This window comes from Aspergillus undulatus (assembly GCF_047715775.1).
Source record: "Aspergillus undulatus strain CBS 261.88 unplaced genomic scaffold BDV17scaffold_86, whole genome shotgun sequence".
NCBI classification, from domain to species: Eukaryota; Fungi; Ascomycota; class Eurotiomycetes; order Eurotiales; family Aspergillaceae; genus Aspergillus; species Aspergillus undulatus.
The window spans coordinates 50,830-66,404 of NW_027396690.1; the positions used below are offsets into that span (position 1 = coordinate 50,830).

Here is a 15,575-nt window from a genome sequence, read left to right on the forward strand (position 1 = left end):
GATGTTCCATCCAGCGCAATGCCGCCCATCTCAGCCAGCCACGGAAGATAAACGAGGAGATGAGAAGCCACTTGTATCCATTTTCGTGACCACCTCTCGTGGGTCAAGCGGAGGTCGATAGTTGACTGGGCGGGATGCACGCAAGCGTCTAAGGTTGTCCCCTGTAAGGATTACGCCTCTGCAAGTCTCATGCGCTGCGCAAAGGGGTTTGACCTCAAGAATCGAGGACTTGGACTGCCGGGGATGGTTGGAGGTTACACGGTAGCTGTAATGTGATGCCATCCTACCCCGCGCAGGGTTGCGCAACGCATCAAACATTCAAGATGAACACCCATGGACGGCGTCAGACTGCATATGTTGGCGAGCCCGGCTGTGGTCTATAAGTTCGCACCATTCGACATTCCCATCCGGCACAATTCGACGAAGCTACGGTCCTAAACCTCCGAGAAACACGCGATTACAATTGAAAACCATGGCATTCGTTGGGCCTGAAGGACCCTGTTACTTTGACCGCGACCTCCTCCACACAGAAGGATGGCACGGCGGCTCTGACATCAACGACTTCAAAAACTTCCTCCTTCTCGAAGTAATCGTTAACAAAAGCTATGACGAAGTCAACCAGCTGCAGGGCGATCCCGTTCTTCCAGAAACCGGCACGCCCCGCGCCGAGAAGCAGGTTATTGCCTACTCAGGCCGCCGCTACGCTCGCTGGCGAGACCTCATCTGCGGCGTGGGTCCACGGCACAAGATGAGCCGCGCAGACGTGTTCCACGGCAACGGCGACGGACGCAACCTCTCGCAGTGGTTGGGCCATGTGCAGGCCGCGTATATCCCCATTCGGATGCCTACGCCGGAAGAGCGTTTTCTGTGGGTGGACCTGACTTATCCGATTCGTGGTATCTATTTGCGCTCCTCGTACGCTGCCTTCGGGCAGAAACGATACCGCAAGTGGGCGCGTTATGTCTTTATCAAGTTCAATCAGAACGATGTCAGCCTCAAGACATACGAGCTGCACAACGATCTGACCGCTCTCAGCGGCTTGTTTGGCTGGGGTAGTAGTCTATCATCCAGCGGAACAAATGAGTCAAAGCCGAAGGTTCCCACCGTGCCGGAGCCTGACGTACCGGAGCCTACAAATTTTCAGAACAAGTATAAGGTCGGCGAGCTGGTAATAAAGCACGATGAAAAGTATGGCCTCGGGTTCCAGCCGACGTGGACTGCGCGTTTTGACATCAAGCAACTGGAAATGGTGCTGCATGTGCCGATTGAGAGGCGCGCAAAAGAGTTCCAGGACAGCTACCAGTTTATCTCGCTGTTCGAGGCAAAGAATGTCGACCACATCCAGTCTTGGCAGATGACTCGCAGACGGGAGACCGAAATGCGTGACAATACGTACATCAAATTGGCCGACGCCATCAGCAAGCACGAAGGTATTCAGATGAAGGAGGATAACACCGAGGCTGACACGGACTGGCTCAAAATAATTGTCACTTCCCTTATCAACGCCGGTCTGGGGCTCATCCCCTATGTTGGACCCTTCCTGTCCATGGGATTCGACGCTGTCTCGGAGTACCTCGACGACCCGGAAGAATGGGGCAAGAAGGAAGGTCTCAAGTTGAGTGCTGAAGCAACCGCCGAGATGGGCAAGTCGGCTGCGGAGATTCTGAAGTACTACAAGAAAGGCAAAGTCCCAAGGATCAAACTCCGCCTGGAGGAGGGAGATGACGATGATCGTAAGCCCATCTACGTGGGAGAGGATGGAAGGTAAGAAGAAAAAAGAAGACGAGGAGGCCAAGGTGGTGAATAATGATGAGGAATTGTACTGGGGTCAGAAGGTTGAAATTGCTAACATTGTCAAATGACCCGATGATCCTGGTGTTTCTTATTGCTTGTGTCTACACTGTCAAATCACTGCGCCTTTGGTTTTTGTATTGATCTATGGCTTACGAACTGACCAGAATGAGACATGCTCTGCCTGCATTTACACCACAATAAGAGCAAAACGCACGAAAGGCCAAGCAACATCCCAGTAACTCGGATACCAAGCTGACTTCTCCCTGAAGTGCCGCACGTAACAGAAATTTCGCCCACCATAGGTATGGCTCCTATTTCGGCGGCCACGACTTCAAGTAGAAGAAAGATTACAGCTTGTTAAATCCAAACTGCTCGAATGGCCATCCCGTAGAAGATATGCAGATGATAATTATACTATCACGGCCATGTTCCACAGCCCCAGATGACGCTATGTATCAATCCACCCTCAACTTCTGAATCATCCATACCTGTTATCCAACCGTACCTGAGACGCAGTCTCCCTCCCACCCTGCAGAAACCCAGGGACCAATCGCTCCGTGGAACCTGACAAACCCCAGCCATCTTGATCACCATCTTGGGTACGGTGCCTCGGCCAAGTAGCCGGGTGTCGCAGCAGACTATTTCTTAACCGACGCAATTCCCGTCCGGGCCCTGTCCGTTCACATTCAGAACCAAGAGGGTCCAGCGGCCCATCGAACAGTAGCTCGATTCGGCCCCCAGCCTCCTTCGGCGCTAACGAACTCGCCAAAGCCCGGATCTTAGCGACCTGCGCATATGTCCGAGACCGCTTAATGCCCCCTCCGGTATTGGGAAGGACATCAAAGGCTGGCTGAGAATTCTGAGATAGGGCAATCAGCTCGCCGACTGTGCTCCAGCTCCCAGATGTATGGCGCTTGATGAGGACGTAGATGATATGGATTGTCGCCATGAGCATGTGGATGAGGAGAACCGACATAGCGAGGTACGTAGCGAGGGAACTCTGTAGGGAGAAGCCGCTGATCTGCAATTCGGCCTTCAAGGTGATATAATCGGTTGGGTTGACCGAGGGGGGCTGAACGGCGTTTTCATCGTTTAGAACGAGATTCGAGAAGCCAGGGAGGGGCTTGTAGTTTTTAATAGACCACCCTGGTCCCGGGCCCGAGGTGTTGAAGTTAAAAACTCGATGGCTCCCTGTTCTGCTGAGGCCGTCGACGACGACGCTGCATATTATGGACTCGATTAGAGAGACTTTTTGCCAGCTTGAAGTGTCTCCTGCTAGCCAAGTGTTCAAGGCCGCGGGGTCCGTCCGATTGCTTGTATGGCGTTCGGCTGTGGTGCCTGCGTTGAGGAGAATACTTTCCATGGTTGATGGCCGCCATGAAGGAGTGTCAGGTGTCGTGATGGGTGCCGGGGGAGTCAATAGATCTAGCCATTTATTCCCAAACGCAATTCGGCCGTTTATTTGTTCGGTAGATGCCTGATTAAATGCGGGAGTGCGATCGCCAAAGAGAATGTTCCAGGGATACCAGCCCGTCCAAAATGTGTACTTATCGGTGTAAACTGTTGCTGGGACCCATCCGGCCTGAACCGTACAGCCGACCACCGCCCTTGAAGACTGGCCGGGCCCCGATGTTTCCCAAGGCGTCTCAAACAGTCCCCCGACGCTGGCAGTGCCGAAATTATCTGGCAGATGGACCCATTGGAAGCGCAGATGGTCCGTACGATTTGGGTTGAGAGTTTCCACCTCCAGAGGGAGGACGTCGCCGAAGTCGAACCTGCCAATGATTGAAGGAAAGTGGACAGTAGTTTCGTTGGCATACAAGCGCTCCGGCGCAGCGCAACGAACGACACTGATAGCATTTCTGAAGGCAGCGGAGGCAGTGCGATCATCGACTTGGTTAGCCGTTAAACCTTTCTGCACGCTGAGAGCTTCCCACCAGTCTTCGGCAAGGCGCTGGAGTATGGCTGCCGAGGCTGCGTGTGGTTGTGTCAGAGTTGTCTTCCCGTTTGGCTCTGGTTGATTATCCCCGAGGGCATAGAGAGGCGGGAGCATAGAGGAGGGGCTGGATATCGGCCAGTAGAAGTAAGATCCCGAAAGCTCTTTTGCATAAGGGCGAACAGTCTGGGTCTGGAAAATGCTGCTGTTCAGAGTTCCCCAGTGGTTCCACAGCGAGTGATATCCGCCTCCTGGACAGACTGCCAAATGCGTAGAATTAACCTGTCCGCATACTTGCCGAAGCCCCGAAAGATCTCCTGATAAATCGCTCGGCCAGAATTCGTCCTCTGTGCCATCCAAATAAAACTCGGTACCCCCGGCGCTCCAGTCTTGAGATTTCGGTACCAGAAGCACAGCACTTGCCGGGCCGGCAAAGGTAGCCAGAATACCCGCAACAACGACAACAAATATGAGCGCGATCTTGCGGAGCTTATTGCCTCGGCCGGCAACATACTTCAGACTCCCGTAGAACTCTTTCCCGAAGAAATATTCTAGATGGTTGAAGGCGAGTCCGGACCCCAAGAGCCCTAACGGGAGACCGTCACCGAATAGTAACTCATGGCGGATATATTGTAGGACGATGACGCCTAGACTCGCAACAATCGTGATTTCGTGGGCTTTGGCGGCGATTTGGAAGAGCATAAGGTTGATCGTCTCTGACTTGACAGGTGACATCAGGTCTGCCCCCAGGTAAGTGCCTCTGATATTTAGGGCAATTATCGTAGATGATACGGCGATGGGGAGGAGGTGGATTGCGCAGGACCAAAGGGCAGCCGGGAGAGACCGAGTGATGACGACTTTTTGGGGCTCCTCATCCTTTGAGAATGTTGTGCTAGTAGGAGAGGTAATGTTTGCAGCCTTGTGATTTCGTACGGCCTCTATGTAGGTATGCTGCATCTTTGGTACCAAGAATCATTGCCGTATGTAGCCAGGATATATCAAACCGTGGTGCAATTTGGGGAGCCTTGCAATATAGGAGCGGGCAAGGGAATTTGAGTCAACAGTGACCAGAAAACTCGGTGAAAAGCATCTCTCCATGCCCGGCGGCTAGCTCAGGCTGGTATTGCTTTTGATAAGTTATTCTGAACAAGACCGTGTAGACAACTCACTCAAGCACGGGAACGTGCTGTTATGACGCCCTATCAAACAGAGAATCAGATTCAACCCAAGCCAGCGGGACGTACCCATTCATAGCTATAATTAGCCGGCTCAGGACTGGTTCTTCAGGTACAGTTGAAACCACATTATCTGTACTCTGCAGGGGGTGGGCGCTTAGGGCTCGACGGCCATTGGCGGCAGCCTGAGGCATGAAAGAGCTAACCCGAAATGGACGAGGGACCTCAATCCCGCTCGCTCGATCGCGACTCCTGAACCTGCATCCCCTCTCCGTCTCTCTGCGATCGATTCTCACGCTGTTTATCCTGTTCTTGCTTTAGCGATCATATTATTAGCGCCTTCATCTCTTACCGACCCTATCACACCGCAGAAAATACACCGTTAGCGCCCCAACACCGCGATTTCGAGATTCGTCGAACGATCAGGCGACACCCAAACCGGCTCGTCGCCTGCGGCCAACCCAGGCATGACCGACGTTTCGCGGCACTTCCACTTCGGCAGATTCTCTCTCTCTACGACCGGGATCCTCGTACTCACCTACTTTTTCCTCTATGTCCTTTCCCTGCGATATTACCATGGCCTCAGCTACCGCGACCCGACGTCCTTTTTTTTCGACGCGAGCCGCGCCTACGAGCGACAATACTCCCTGAAACGAGCGGAGGAGGCAGAGACATTTCTTGGTAGCGCTGGGGATGTGAAGCCCCCAACAAGGGCGCCCGGAGAGAAACCCACTTTATGTCTGGGCATAGTGTCGGTTAAGCGGAGAGGGGAGCAATATGTTGGCCAGACGGTTGGATCTCTTCTAGACGGTCTCAGCGAAGTCGAGAGAAAGGCGATGCTACTATATCTGCGTATTGGAAATACAAACCCGACCGATCACCCCATCTACTCAGAGAAATGGGTCGACACCCTTCCCGATCGCCTGTTAACATACTCACCAGACGATCCCGATTTCGAACAACTGCAAGCATGGGAGGAAGGTGGATGGTACCGAAACAAGACTATATATGACTTTACGACCTTAATGAATGAATGCTATCAGAGCGGCGCTGATTACATTGCGATGCTCGAAGATGATACCCTTGCAGTCAAAGGCTGGTTCCCGACTGCGATGCAGGCTCTGGACACCGTGCAGCAGCGAACAACCGGTAAAAACTGGATTTATCTTCGGCTGTTCTACATTGATGGGCTCCTCGGGTGGAATGGCGAAGAATGGCCGAAATACTTGTTCTGGTCATTTGCTATTTGGGCGGTCCTCACCGGCGCAATGGTTGCAGCGAAGCGAACATTCAAGGCAGAACTCAGAGCAGTCCCGCATAATACAATATGGATAACGTCCGGCATATTCATTCCCGCCGCGATTGGCCTCCATTTCATGGCTGGTCGGCAAACGATGTGGCCTCTTTCCCCCGGTATCCATGAAATGAACAAGTACGGCTGCTGTTCGCAAGGCCTTATCTTCCCTCGGTCTGTTGTACCGCGCTTCCTCGAGCATACAGATCTGACGACGGACTGGTTAGTTGATATGATGGTCGAGAAGATCGCGGACAGCCAGGGGTGGTCACGCTGGGCGGTTGTTCCGCCGTTGCTTCAGCATATTGGAGCAACCAGCTCAAAGGGATACGGCTTTGACAATTCTGCGAGCACGATTTGGAATTTCAGGTTTGAAGAATACCCTATATAGCGACTATAATGCCCCTAGATCTATAGACGCCTTATAATCGACTTCCATACTATTCTTGTGATACTACATATTTGGCAGTGCCTGACTGCCGTCTTGCGCCCCTTGTCAATCAATTCGACCTTTTATTCCCCATCTACCTAGTTACTCCTGTGGAACCTTATAGCTATCGCATTATGCGGTCACGCCGCTCACCGCATCGGCTTTTGGGCATAGACGACATGGCTGAACCCGGGTCAGTCAGTTACCCTCAGGAATATGGCACGAGAAACTCACAAATCATGCATCATATGTACGCTCCGATCTTTCGCGTCCTTCCTTACTAGGGCGAGCAGGACCTGAACTTCCTCAATACTCCAACCCAGAATGTTCGTGAAGGTCGCCGCACTAAACGCCTCCAGGCCATCCAACATCTGATACAAATTCAACGCCCCAATATCCTTCTACAACCACGTCAGTACAACGACTTCACTAGTACCTTTCCCCAAATCTGAAAAAGGAAAGGAAAACAGAACATACCATCCTCCTCTCCCTCGGCCAAGTCCCCAACGGCAACTGAAACACCCTCTCATGGACATTTACAAATCCAGCACGTTCCACAACACCCCTTAACTCCTTCCCTATCGTAACCGGCCGATTAATCTTATCACAGCACTCTCTCAGCAACTCATAAAACCGATTGACGTTATTGCCGTCCTTCAACGACCCGTCCTCGGAATAATTCACGAGGTTGAAATCCTGGAACTCGATCCACCCGCCTGGTTTCAGTTGCGCATACGCTTGCTGCGCGAGCCGCGGCCAGTCCTCGATTGACCCGCACATGTACCGTGAGTGGACGAAGTCGAAGGGGGCCCGGTCTGGCCAGTCGGCTTCCGCGTCGTCGACTTCGAAGATTACGTTGGGGGGTACCCTAGGTTTGCTTGGTTATACTTTGGCTGGTCCGCGAAGAGATGTTTCTGAGATGTTGCGCCTACCATGGCGGTTGAATCGGGCTTAGGTCGTTACCAGTGACCTGAGAGACTCGGTTCAGTAAGCTGCTCACGGGCTGGAAGGGAATGAGATAGATCATCGGGCTGACTTGACCTACCTCTTGAGCAGAAGGAAATTCGTCCGCTATATGACACCAAAGGTCAGCTTTTTGTCGCTGCCAAGCTCTCATGCCTGGTGTTTGACTGACCAAACTCAATAGCCCAGAGACCTGTCCCCGTCCCGATATCGAGAACACGAAGGGGCCCATCTTCAATCGGCGCAAGGAATAGCCTTTCTCCAAGGACGAGCTTGAACATGTGGTGTAGCACGTCGAGACGATCTTGTTCCCGTTCATCGTTGGGGAACTTGTAGCCTGGCCATAAAATTCAGCGGAAGCGTTCTCTACGGAGTTTGGTTACGGGGGATCAGGTCTAACTGACTTCCTTCCTTGTATGAGTGATATCGTCGACCGTATTCCCATTTGTAACTCATCACCGAAGAGGTCAAGGACGTCGCATAGCTTTCACTACCAGAATCTTAGTTCCGACGTTTAGCTGATAGGCGCCTCTGCATTGGGCCCGGACTTACATTTCCGAGCTATATGTTTCATCTTCATCTGAGGGGAACTGTGCCTCGGTGAGTCCCTGTCTACATGATGTCCACATACTTGGCCAAGAAGACTCACATCATTGTCCACAGGCACAGTCACCGTATAGTACTGCCTAAGTGCCCGACCCTGGGCGCCTTCCGCCATGTTTCTGATGTCGAAATCTTTCAGCGACAGGTCACAAAAGAGAGATCGCACCCCAGACTCCAAGTCCCAGAAAACGATCTGAGCATTCCACTTAGTCTTACGATCCGAGGACGGGAACTCACGTTCAGGGTTGTGGATCCACGCGGCTGGGGAGGGCGACAAATTCAACGTCGCCCTAACTTGCCTAACCCGTCTGACTATTGCCAAACTCAGTATAACCCTCTCCTCGGCCTTCCTTAGCCGGGCTTAGGGTGGGTATGGAGGCGTATCAATGGCGGTAGGTAGATTGTCATGGCTCCATTGAACTCTCGGCTCCAGTTGCAATCTGGCTGTGACAGACACACGGCCCGGAGGCCCGGATGCCACAGTCCACTTGGCACCATGGGCCATGGGCTGTCCCGTCCTCTGCTGGCGCCCTCATGTTCGTTCTCCTGAGTTCTCAGGCCGCCTGAACTCTGCATTATCCATTTTCATTGTCTCCCTGCTGCTCGATTTGCCGACATAAACCTTATTCTGTGACCCCTGCAAGCTCCTGCATTGATCACAAAGCTGATAGGCTTTTACTGTCAAATTGACGCCCTTCTATTGGGTTCAACCAGTCAGCCACGTCCAAAACAGACAACGCAAAAAGCAAAAAGCAGCCATGGCCAACAAACTCAATCCCACATGCACCGCATCACAAACCCAAACACCGATCCAAACACCGACCCAATCACCAAGCATAACCGCCCTCGCAGACCAAATCTCCTCCTCCGCATCTCTAATCTCCGCCTTCCTGACGGAAAACAATCACCCCCATCCCACCTTCCACCCCTCCGCACCCCCCTCCTTCCCCCCTGCCCCAGAACCCATCCTCTCCGCCCGGCAAGCCCTCCTCGAATCGGCCCAGAGCATAGTGGACCTCCTCACCGGTCCCGCAGAGCACCTCCGCTGGCTAGCATGCCGCCACCACGACATGTCCAGCCTGCGCTGGATCTACCACTTCCGTATCGCGTCGTTTATACCGCTCGACCGTGCCGTATCGTATGCACATGTTGCCCAGGAAGCTGGAGTAAACGAGGACATATTGAAGCGCATGCTCCGACACGCAATGACAAACCGGCTCTTCTTTGAGCCGGCACCAGGAATGGTAGCGCATTCTGCGGCAAGCGCGCTGCTGGTTACGTCGTCTGCGTTGAACGACTGGGTTGGGTACTGCAGTGAAGAGACGTTCCCCGCGGCCGCGAAAGTCGTCGAGGCGCATGAGAGATTTGGGGTGAGCACAGACCCCACGAAGGCTGGATACAGCGTTGCCTTTGGCACGGATAAGCCGATGTTCGAGCATATGGCTCAATACCCCGAGCGGGAACGACGGTTCGCGAATACGATGGTTGAGATGACGAGTACGGAGGGGTACGGGATTCATCATCTTGTTGATGGGTATAAGTGGGAGGGTATCGGGAAGGCGAAGGTGGTTGATGTGGGTGGGTCGACGGGGCATGCGTGCGTCGCGATTGCGGAGAGGGCGAGGGAGGCGAGTTTCGTGGTGCAGGACTTGGCGGGCGTTGTTGAGCAAGGACGAAGGAATCTGCCTGGGCATTTGAAGGAGAGGATTACCTTCCAGGAGCATGACTTCTTTACGACGCAGCCGGAGCAAGCGGATATTTACCTCCTGCGGTTCATTTGCCATGACCATCCGGATTCTGTTGCGGTCAAAATTCTACGGAGTCTTGTACCTGCCATGGGGAATGGTGCGAGGCTTTTGATCAACGATGGTGTTTTACCGGAGCCAAATACGCTGCCGCGAGGGGAGGAGAGGATTGCACGGTGAGTTTTCTTGGAGCAAGCTTGTCGTGGCTTACCATATCCATATCGTATGTGCTCACACTTTTTTGTCAGGATCATGGATCTAGAAATGATGACAACTTTCAACGCTCGAGAACGGCCATTGGCAGACTGGGTGAAGCTCTGCTCTGACGCTGATAGCCGCTTCAAGCTGCGGTCTGTGTCGAAGCCAGATGGGAGCAACCTGTCTATTCTGGAGTTTGTCTTTGATGGGTCGCGCGAGTTGTCCTTGTAGTTACGACGCAGTGGTTATGCGGTGTTTAAGCGGTATGCATATGAAACGCGTGTCCGCTTTCACTCGCTATGGCGCAATTTTACCTAGGTTCTAATAAGTGATGGCGTTCTCAGCTTGCTTTGCTGTTACAGTTCTCTGAGATGTCCAGAGAAGAGCACAATATTACCTAGGGCTTTAAGGCACTTTTGTCCCTTTCTGCAAAGCTGAACTGTTACTTGGGCCTGTAAGCCATCATGATAAGGAAACATACATCTGACACCGGGGATGATGAGTCTACAACTCTGACTAGGGAGGCATTGATCCATTCCTGGACTAAAAGGTACTTTCCGTGTCCCTGAATTTTTGAAAGATCTCAATTCATACATACCCATCCCGTACAGTGGCCGGGCTAAGGCCCTGTAAGCCAACCAACTACATGCAGATCGCGAAGTTGCAAAGCCTGATATCGGCCAAAAATTGTCACGCCTATTTCTCGTTCACCTTGCTCTGTAACAAGATACAAGGTCAGCTGAAGGAATGCATAGGCTGGCGAAGTCACTCTAGCTCATGGGCTGTCTGTGAATTTGAAGATGTCTAGACGGTTACCTCGCGCGTAATCACCCAGTCGAAGCTCCTGTGGTGTCTAGAGGTCAGCCCTTTTCCAACGTTGGGAGTCTTCGCAAGCCAAAGGCAAGGCAAACCTCAGGAGAGTATTTCCTATAGCCAGTGCGGGCAGAAATGTGATGAAAATGGTCCATCGCACCGCTTCCATCCGGTGCCTTTTCACGCATAGCTCTGATAAATAGACGCGAGGGTTAGAATAGCTTTATCACATTAGAGAGGATTGGTTAAAATTGGCATCGATAAAGATTCATTATAACTCAGAGCCATTTTATGCAGAAGGTACAGGTAGGTGTTCAAGCCTACCGAAACTTGTCTTTTGTGTCAGGAGGCATCTTGGGGGAGCCAAACGCGGGCCCTGGGGACCAGCCAGCCCCGAAAGCCGAGCCGTCATGACTTTGTGCAGAAGCGCCAAATCCAGCAAATCCACCTGTAGACTTGGTAGAAGTAGAAGTAGAAGTAGAACCAAACAAGCCGCCATGGGATTTTGCTCTAAGCCCAGCGCTATCAGAGAATGGTCCACTAGTGGCACTGGCAGTAGACCCAAACGGAGAGCTAGCACGGCCAAACCCAGAGCCTCCATTACCAACACTACCAAAAGATCCACCTGAAGAATCAACGCCAAATGAAGGTTTGGCGAAAACAGAGCCGGAACCAACTGAAGGTTTGGAAGAAGCAGGACCAAAATCACCTGAAGGTTTGGGGGAAGCAGAGGCAAAAATGCTAATATAGCTGTCCCCAGAACGGGTGGTGTTGCCTAGTGGCTGTTCACTAGTTGTCTTGAGACTAGAAGAAAATGCCGATCCGAAACTGGGAGTAGCAGCATCCATCGGTGCCCCGAACAAGGGGTTATTGGTCTTGTTGGATACTCCTTTCGACCCTGTCGGCGTTCCACCAAATCCAGGCGACTCCTGACGATCGGAAACAACGTCGTTGACACCCTTTCCTGGGCTATCAGACGGAACAGCACTTCCTTTCGGTGGAAGAATGATGGATGGGTGGTTATTGTTCGGAGCCCTACCTGCCTCCTGAGAGGCGGCTGCTGAGATCGTGACCTTGGGATTGGGAGATGATTTGGCTACCGGAGCCTGGACTACCGGAGCCTGGGCTACGTTTGATACATTGTTACCATACGCTATAGATTTTAGTCAACGCTGTTTCCATCATCATCATGACGACAGACTTACATGCAAGGGGGACCGCGGTTTGTTTAGGCGTCTCCGTCGGCTGGGGTGGCGGCGCAACGTCCTTGGAGCCTGAACCCTCAACGTCAGTTCACGGCAAAACACAGGCAATCAGAGTTCACAGGGGCGGCTCAGCATACTCAAAGTGAAGGGGTCTGACAGCGGAGATAGTACAGGCCGAAACATATTGAAGGTCCGCAGACCTGCTTGCAATTTTTCCAAATCCCTCGTTAACCGGTTTCGCTCCTCGCTCACATAGAGCGGCTCAGCAGCAATCTGCTGTAATTGACTATCCTCCATATCGTTGACGACCTGACTGGTGAAGAGTCGTTGCAAAGGTTCAAGAAGGCAATTTTCGATTCCGAGAGTCGCGACGTTGTCAACAAACGTAACAATAGCAACCTGAACAGCCAGTTGGCATCAGAATGGTTAGGGCATGGACGGGAAAAAAAAAAAAAAAAGAAGAAGGGGCAATCACATCATAGTAAGCCTGCATTTGGTCGACGATCTCGCCAGCTGCGAATTCGTCGCGCGACTTTTCCAGCTCAGCGACAGCTTGTTCGATGCCGCTCATAGAAAAGGCAGTGAGCGTTGGGTCGCCTGATGTTAGCTTTGCCTTCAGCGATTTCAGCAGTCGCTCGGATCGTGCTTTCTGGATTTGGGTGAGGAAGCTGTTGCCGACAGGAAGTGGGTGGCCGCGCTTGGTGTACGCAGTCAGCTCCTCGAGCTTTCCCAAAAGCGCCTGCTTCATTTCATCTAGCTTTGGCTCAACGATCGTGCCGACAAGCAAGGACGTGGTGTGTTCGTCGGTCAAATGTTGCAGAAGAAGAAATACAAAGTACCTCACGGCGTCCCATGCTTTGAGCAGGTGGCTTCTCGCGAGTCCTTCCCATGGCTTTGACTGATCGCGAAAGAGATTTCCCACAAGTAGTTGGTTGGCGCTCCCTGGAAGCTCGACTCCGCGGTTTTGACGGGCCAGCTCAGTAGATTCTGCCTCCAATGCGCTGCGGGTAATGGTCTCTGGCACCAGGTCGGCGATATACGGGTTGTCAAACCCAGACGATGGAATAGTAGGTGCCGGTGACATTGCATCAAGGATCTCCCGACGGCTGCCGCGAATGGTCATTGCTTCCGAGAAGTATTCATTCAATTGCCGTATGATTGCTCGGAGTAAGCGACCATTCTTGTCCTTACCAGCCTCAGTGAAGAATTGATCTGTATACATTCCATTCAGTGCCTGTCCCGAAATGCGCTCGAAGGCACTGCTGATGTTGAGGAGGAAACCCCGTTGCTGTTGCAGGGTCGACCGCGGTCCCCCCAGCTTGGACAATTTTTGGTCGCGATCGAGAATCTTCTTCTGGATGTCGGCAATCAAGTCTGGAAGATTTTGCTGAATATGATTCAGAAGAATAGAGCTTAGTCGACGTCGCAAGCTATCCACCCCGACAGACTCGCGAGGGATCGAAGCCCATTGACCTTGGTCGAAGAATTCTTTCTCTTGTGCGTCGCGCGCATCATCAGACGCATTGCGGCTCTCAAATGACCGATTGCGCAGGGCGTGCCAGCCTAGTCGGAGCTGGATCTTCTCGTTCCGAATAAACTTCAAGTACGTCTCCTCTTCCTCGGAATTTGACTCGAGGATATCGGGCTGGGTAATGATTCCAATGGTACGGTGACGCTTTCCGTCGAACGTCTCCGCGATGTTCAGGACTTCTTGCAAGTGATAGTCTGTTTTCGCGCTGATCACGGCCAAGATGATGCTCCTAGAGTTTTTCATATATTTTTCGGTTAGATTGCGGACGATGGTGATTCCTTCCTTTCCCTGCTGCTGGCTGGTGGAATAGTAAAGACCCGGCAGATCAACAAGAGTAAGTTCTGGTTTATCTGGGCCTGAAATCTCGACTCTGAGCACGTCATCACTAAATCCCGAGTTTACCGTCTCTGAAATCCCCATATGATCCTTCGCTTTCTCAATCAGATCGGGGAGGTCATTTCCGTCGGAGAATTCTTCGTGCGTGAAGCGCTGAAGATGCTTTCGTTTCTCCTGGTCGCTCGAGCGTGATGCGCCGGGCTCGATCGAGATCTTTATTCTTGGTCGTTGGCTGCGTCGAAGGATAACCTCTGTGGCGAAACGCGTACAAACATTGCTTTTTGCGGGGAATCGCACTCGGGAAATTGCTTCAAGCACAGAACTCTTTCCGCTGGACTGATTGCCGCAAACGATCAGCTGGGGAAGCTCCACGAGTCCGCCGACGCCGATGGTGCGAAGCTCGTCAATCTTATCCAACAGCCTGGACTGCTGTTGTTGCAATTGTTGCAGAGCTCCATGTTCGGCCGCATGAGACATGATGTCCTGCATCCAACACCCCACGAAAGACACACGGAGAGCTAGTATATAGAAGTTCGGCGGTTTGCGGGAACTGCCGTGCTTTTTATAACTAGGCTTGCCGCTCAGCACTAAGGGGCCGGCGCATGTGCCGCAGACAACCCACATCAAAATCCTGGCGGCTGTTTTTCAGTTGACAGGGGTCTCGTCAAATGATATGGTCCCGATCGGCGCTCTGAATCGCGATTGCTCGACCAGCAAAAGAAGAATCATTGTGCCAATCCAGGCCGAGCAATGTGAAACCACCTGTGATGATCTGGGATATACTCTCCAAGATGTCCATTCTATCATCTCTAGCTATCGTCAGGAAGTAATGGAACCTCAAACCCCAAACTCTCAAAAGAGGCGACGAGATTAACAGTGCGGCTAAACAAGGTCCGGCTCGGAACATCCACATCCATCCAATAGATTCTCAGCGACTGGAAGACTCCACAGGGCCCCCTCTGCTATTTCGCGAAGCTGCAGCACAGTCATGTCGCGTCCATCTCTATCAATGAATCGGAAACTGCTCAGCCATTATCACTCATTTCACCTTTAAGTAAAGCAGAGGCATTGTACACGAACTCAAATCTGGATATTCAGACCGCACCTGTACTCACGACCGGGGGCTGTGGGCCCTGTATGTGACCTTGTATGTCCGATCTATCATTTGTATTGAATCCCACAATATTCCCAGGGACATCGGCAACGGAACGCTTCACATCTGCAGCTCGCCGCGAGATAGAACGCAATAGACATCATGCCAACCCCCAGCCTCGAAAAGCATCCGTGCTTCCGACGTCTCACGACATCGATCCGGCTGGACATACATCACTCGCCAAGTTTCTGGACATCCCATCAAACCCGCAATACTGTTCTCCACCCTCCGGCATCGAGACCTAAGTCTGAGGAGCAAAATATTACTAGAGCCAGGTTCTAGCAAAATAGTCAGCATAATTGACTGGTGGGTGCGCTTTTCTCGACTTGATACCGCAACAACTCCACGATATATTTTTCAGGACTGAACCATGGGCAAGCAGTCTGCCCTTCCCACTTG

At 52.3% G+C, this 15,575-nt stretch overlaps 7 protein-coding genes across 7 annotated transcripts; 3 read left to right on the forward strand and 4 right to left on the reverse strand.

The window, feature by feature from the left end:
* Nucleotides 1-370: 370 nt before the first annotated feature.
* On the forward strand, nt 371-1,838 carry BDV17DRAFT_234777 (uncharacterized protein). Its single transcript, XM_073755852.1, has one exon. The coding sequence runs from the start codon at nt 473-475 to the stop codon at nt 1,766-1,768; it is 1,296 nt and encodes a 431-aa protein (XP_073610428.1). The 5' UTR covers nt 371-472; the 3' UTR covers nt 1,769-1,838.
* BDV17DRAFT_234776 (uncharacterized protein) lies at nt 1,839-2,183 on the reverse strand. Its single transcript, XM_073755851.1, has one exon. The coding sequence runs from the start codon at nt 2,092-2,094 to the stop codon at nt 1,909-1,911; it is 186 nt and encodes a 61-aa protein (XP_073610429.1). The 5' UTR covers nt 2,095-2,183; the 3' UTR covers nt 1,839-1,908.
* BDV17DRAFT_234775 (uncharacterized protein) lies at nt 2,184-4,884 on the reverse strand. The gene has a single exon (XM_073755850.1). The coding sequence runs from the start codon at nt 4,685-4,687 to the stop codon at nt 2,273-2,275; it is 2,415 nt and encodes an 804-aa protein (XP_073610430.1). The 5' UTR covers nt 4,688-4,884; the 3' UTR covers nt 2,184-2,272.
* A 293-nt stretch (nt 4,885-5,177) lies between these two features.
* Nucleotides 5,178-6,798, forward strand: BDV17DRAFT_234790 (uncharacterized protein). The gene has a single exon (XM_073755854.1). The coding sequence runs from the start codon at nt 5,373-5,375 to the stop codon at nt 6,588-6,590; it is 1,218 nt and encodes a 405-aa protein (XP_073610431.1). The 5' UTR covers nt 5,178-5,372; the 3' UTR covers nt 6,591-6,798.
* On the reverse strand, nt 6,685-8,690 carry BDV17DRAFT_234782 (class I SAM-dependent methyltransferase). Its single transcript, XM_073755853.1, has 10 exons — nt 8,433-8,690; nt 8,242-8,314; nt 8,145-8,182; nt 7,997-8,082; nt 7,765-7,929; nt 7,675-7,700; nt 7,562-7,599; nt 7,107-7,497; nt 6,864-7,030; nt 6,685-6,812 (listed from the first exon to the last, which is right to left on the reverse strand). The coding sequence occupies exons 2-10, from the start codon at nt 8,308-8,310 to the stop codon at nt 6,779-6,781; spliced, it is 1,014 nt and encodes a 337-aa protein (XP_073610432.1). The 5' UTR covers nt 8,311-8,314; nt 8,433-8,690; the 3' UTR covers nt 6,685-6,778.
* A 62-nt stretch (nt 8,691-8,752) lies between these two features.
* Nucleotides 8,753-10,432, forward strand: BDV17DRAFT_234852 (S-adenosyl-L-methionine-dependent methyltransferase). The gene is made up of 2 exons (XM_073755855.1): nt 8,753-10,116; nt 10,189-10,432. Exons 1-2 carry the CDS (start codon nt 8,954-8,956, stop codon nt 10,367-10,369), a joined length of 1,344 nt encoding a protein of 447 aa, XP_073610433.1. The 5' UTR covers nt 8,753-8,953; the 3' UTR covers nt 10,370-10,432.
* Nucleotides 10,433-10,961: 529 nt separating this feature from the next.
* BDV17DRAFT_276625 (P-loop containing nucleoside triphosphate hydrolase protein) lies at nt 10,962-14,522 on the reverse strand. The gene is made up of 5 exons (XM_073759359.1): nt 12,632-14,522; nt 12,294-12,555; nt 12,157-12,225; nt 11,050-12,104; nt 10,962-10,982 (listed from the first exon to the last, which is right to left on the reverse strand). Exons 1-4 carry the CDS (start codon nt 14,510-14,512, stop codon nt 11,272-11,274), a joined length of 3,045 nt encoding a protein of 1,014 aa, XP_073610434.1. The 5' UTR covers nt 14,513-14,522; the 3' UTR covers nt 10,962-10,982; nt 11,050-11,271.
* Between the last annotated feature and the right edge of the window lie 1,053 nt (nt 14,523-15,575).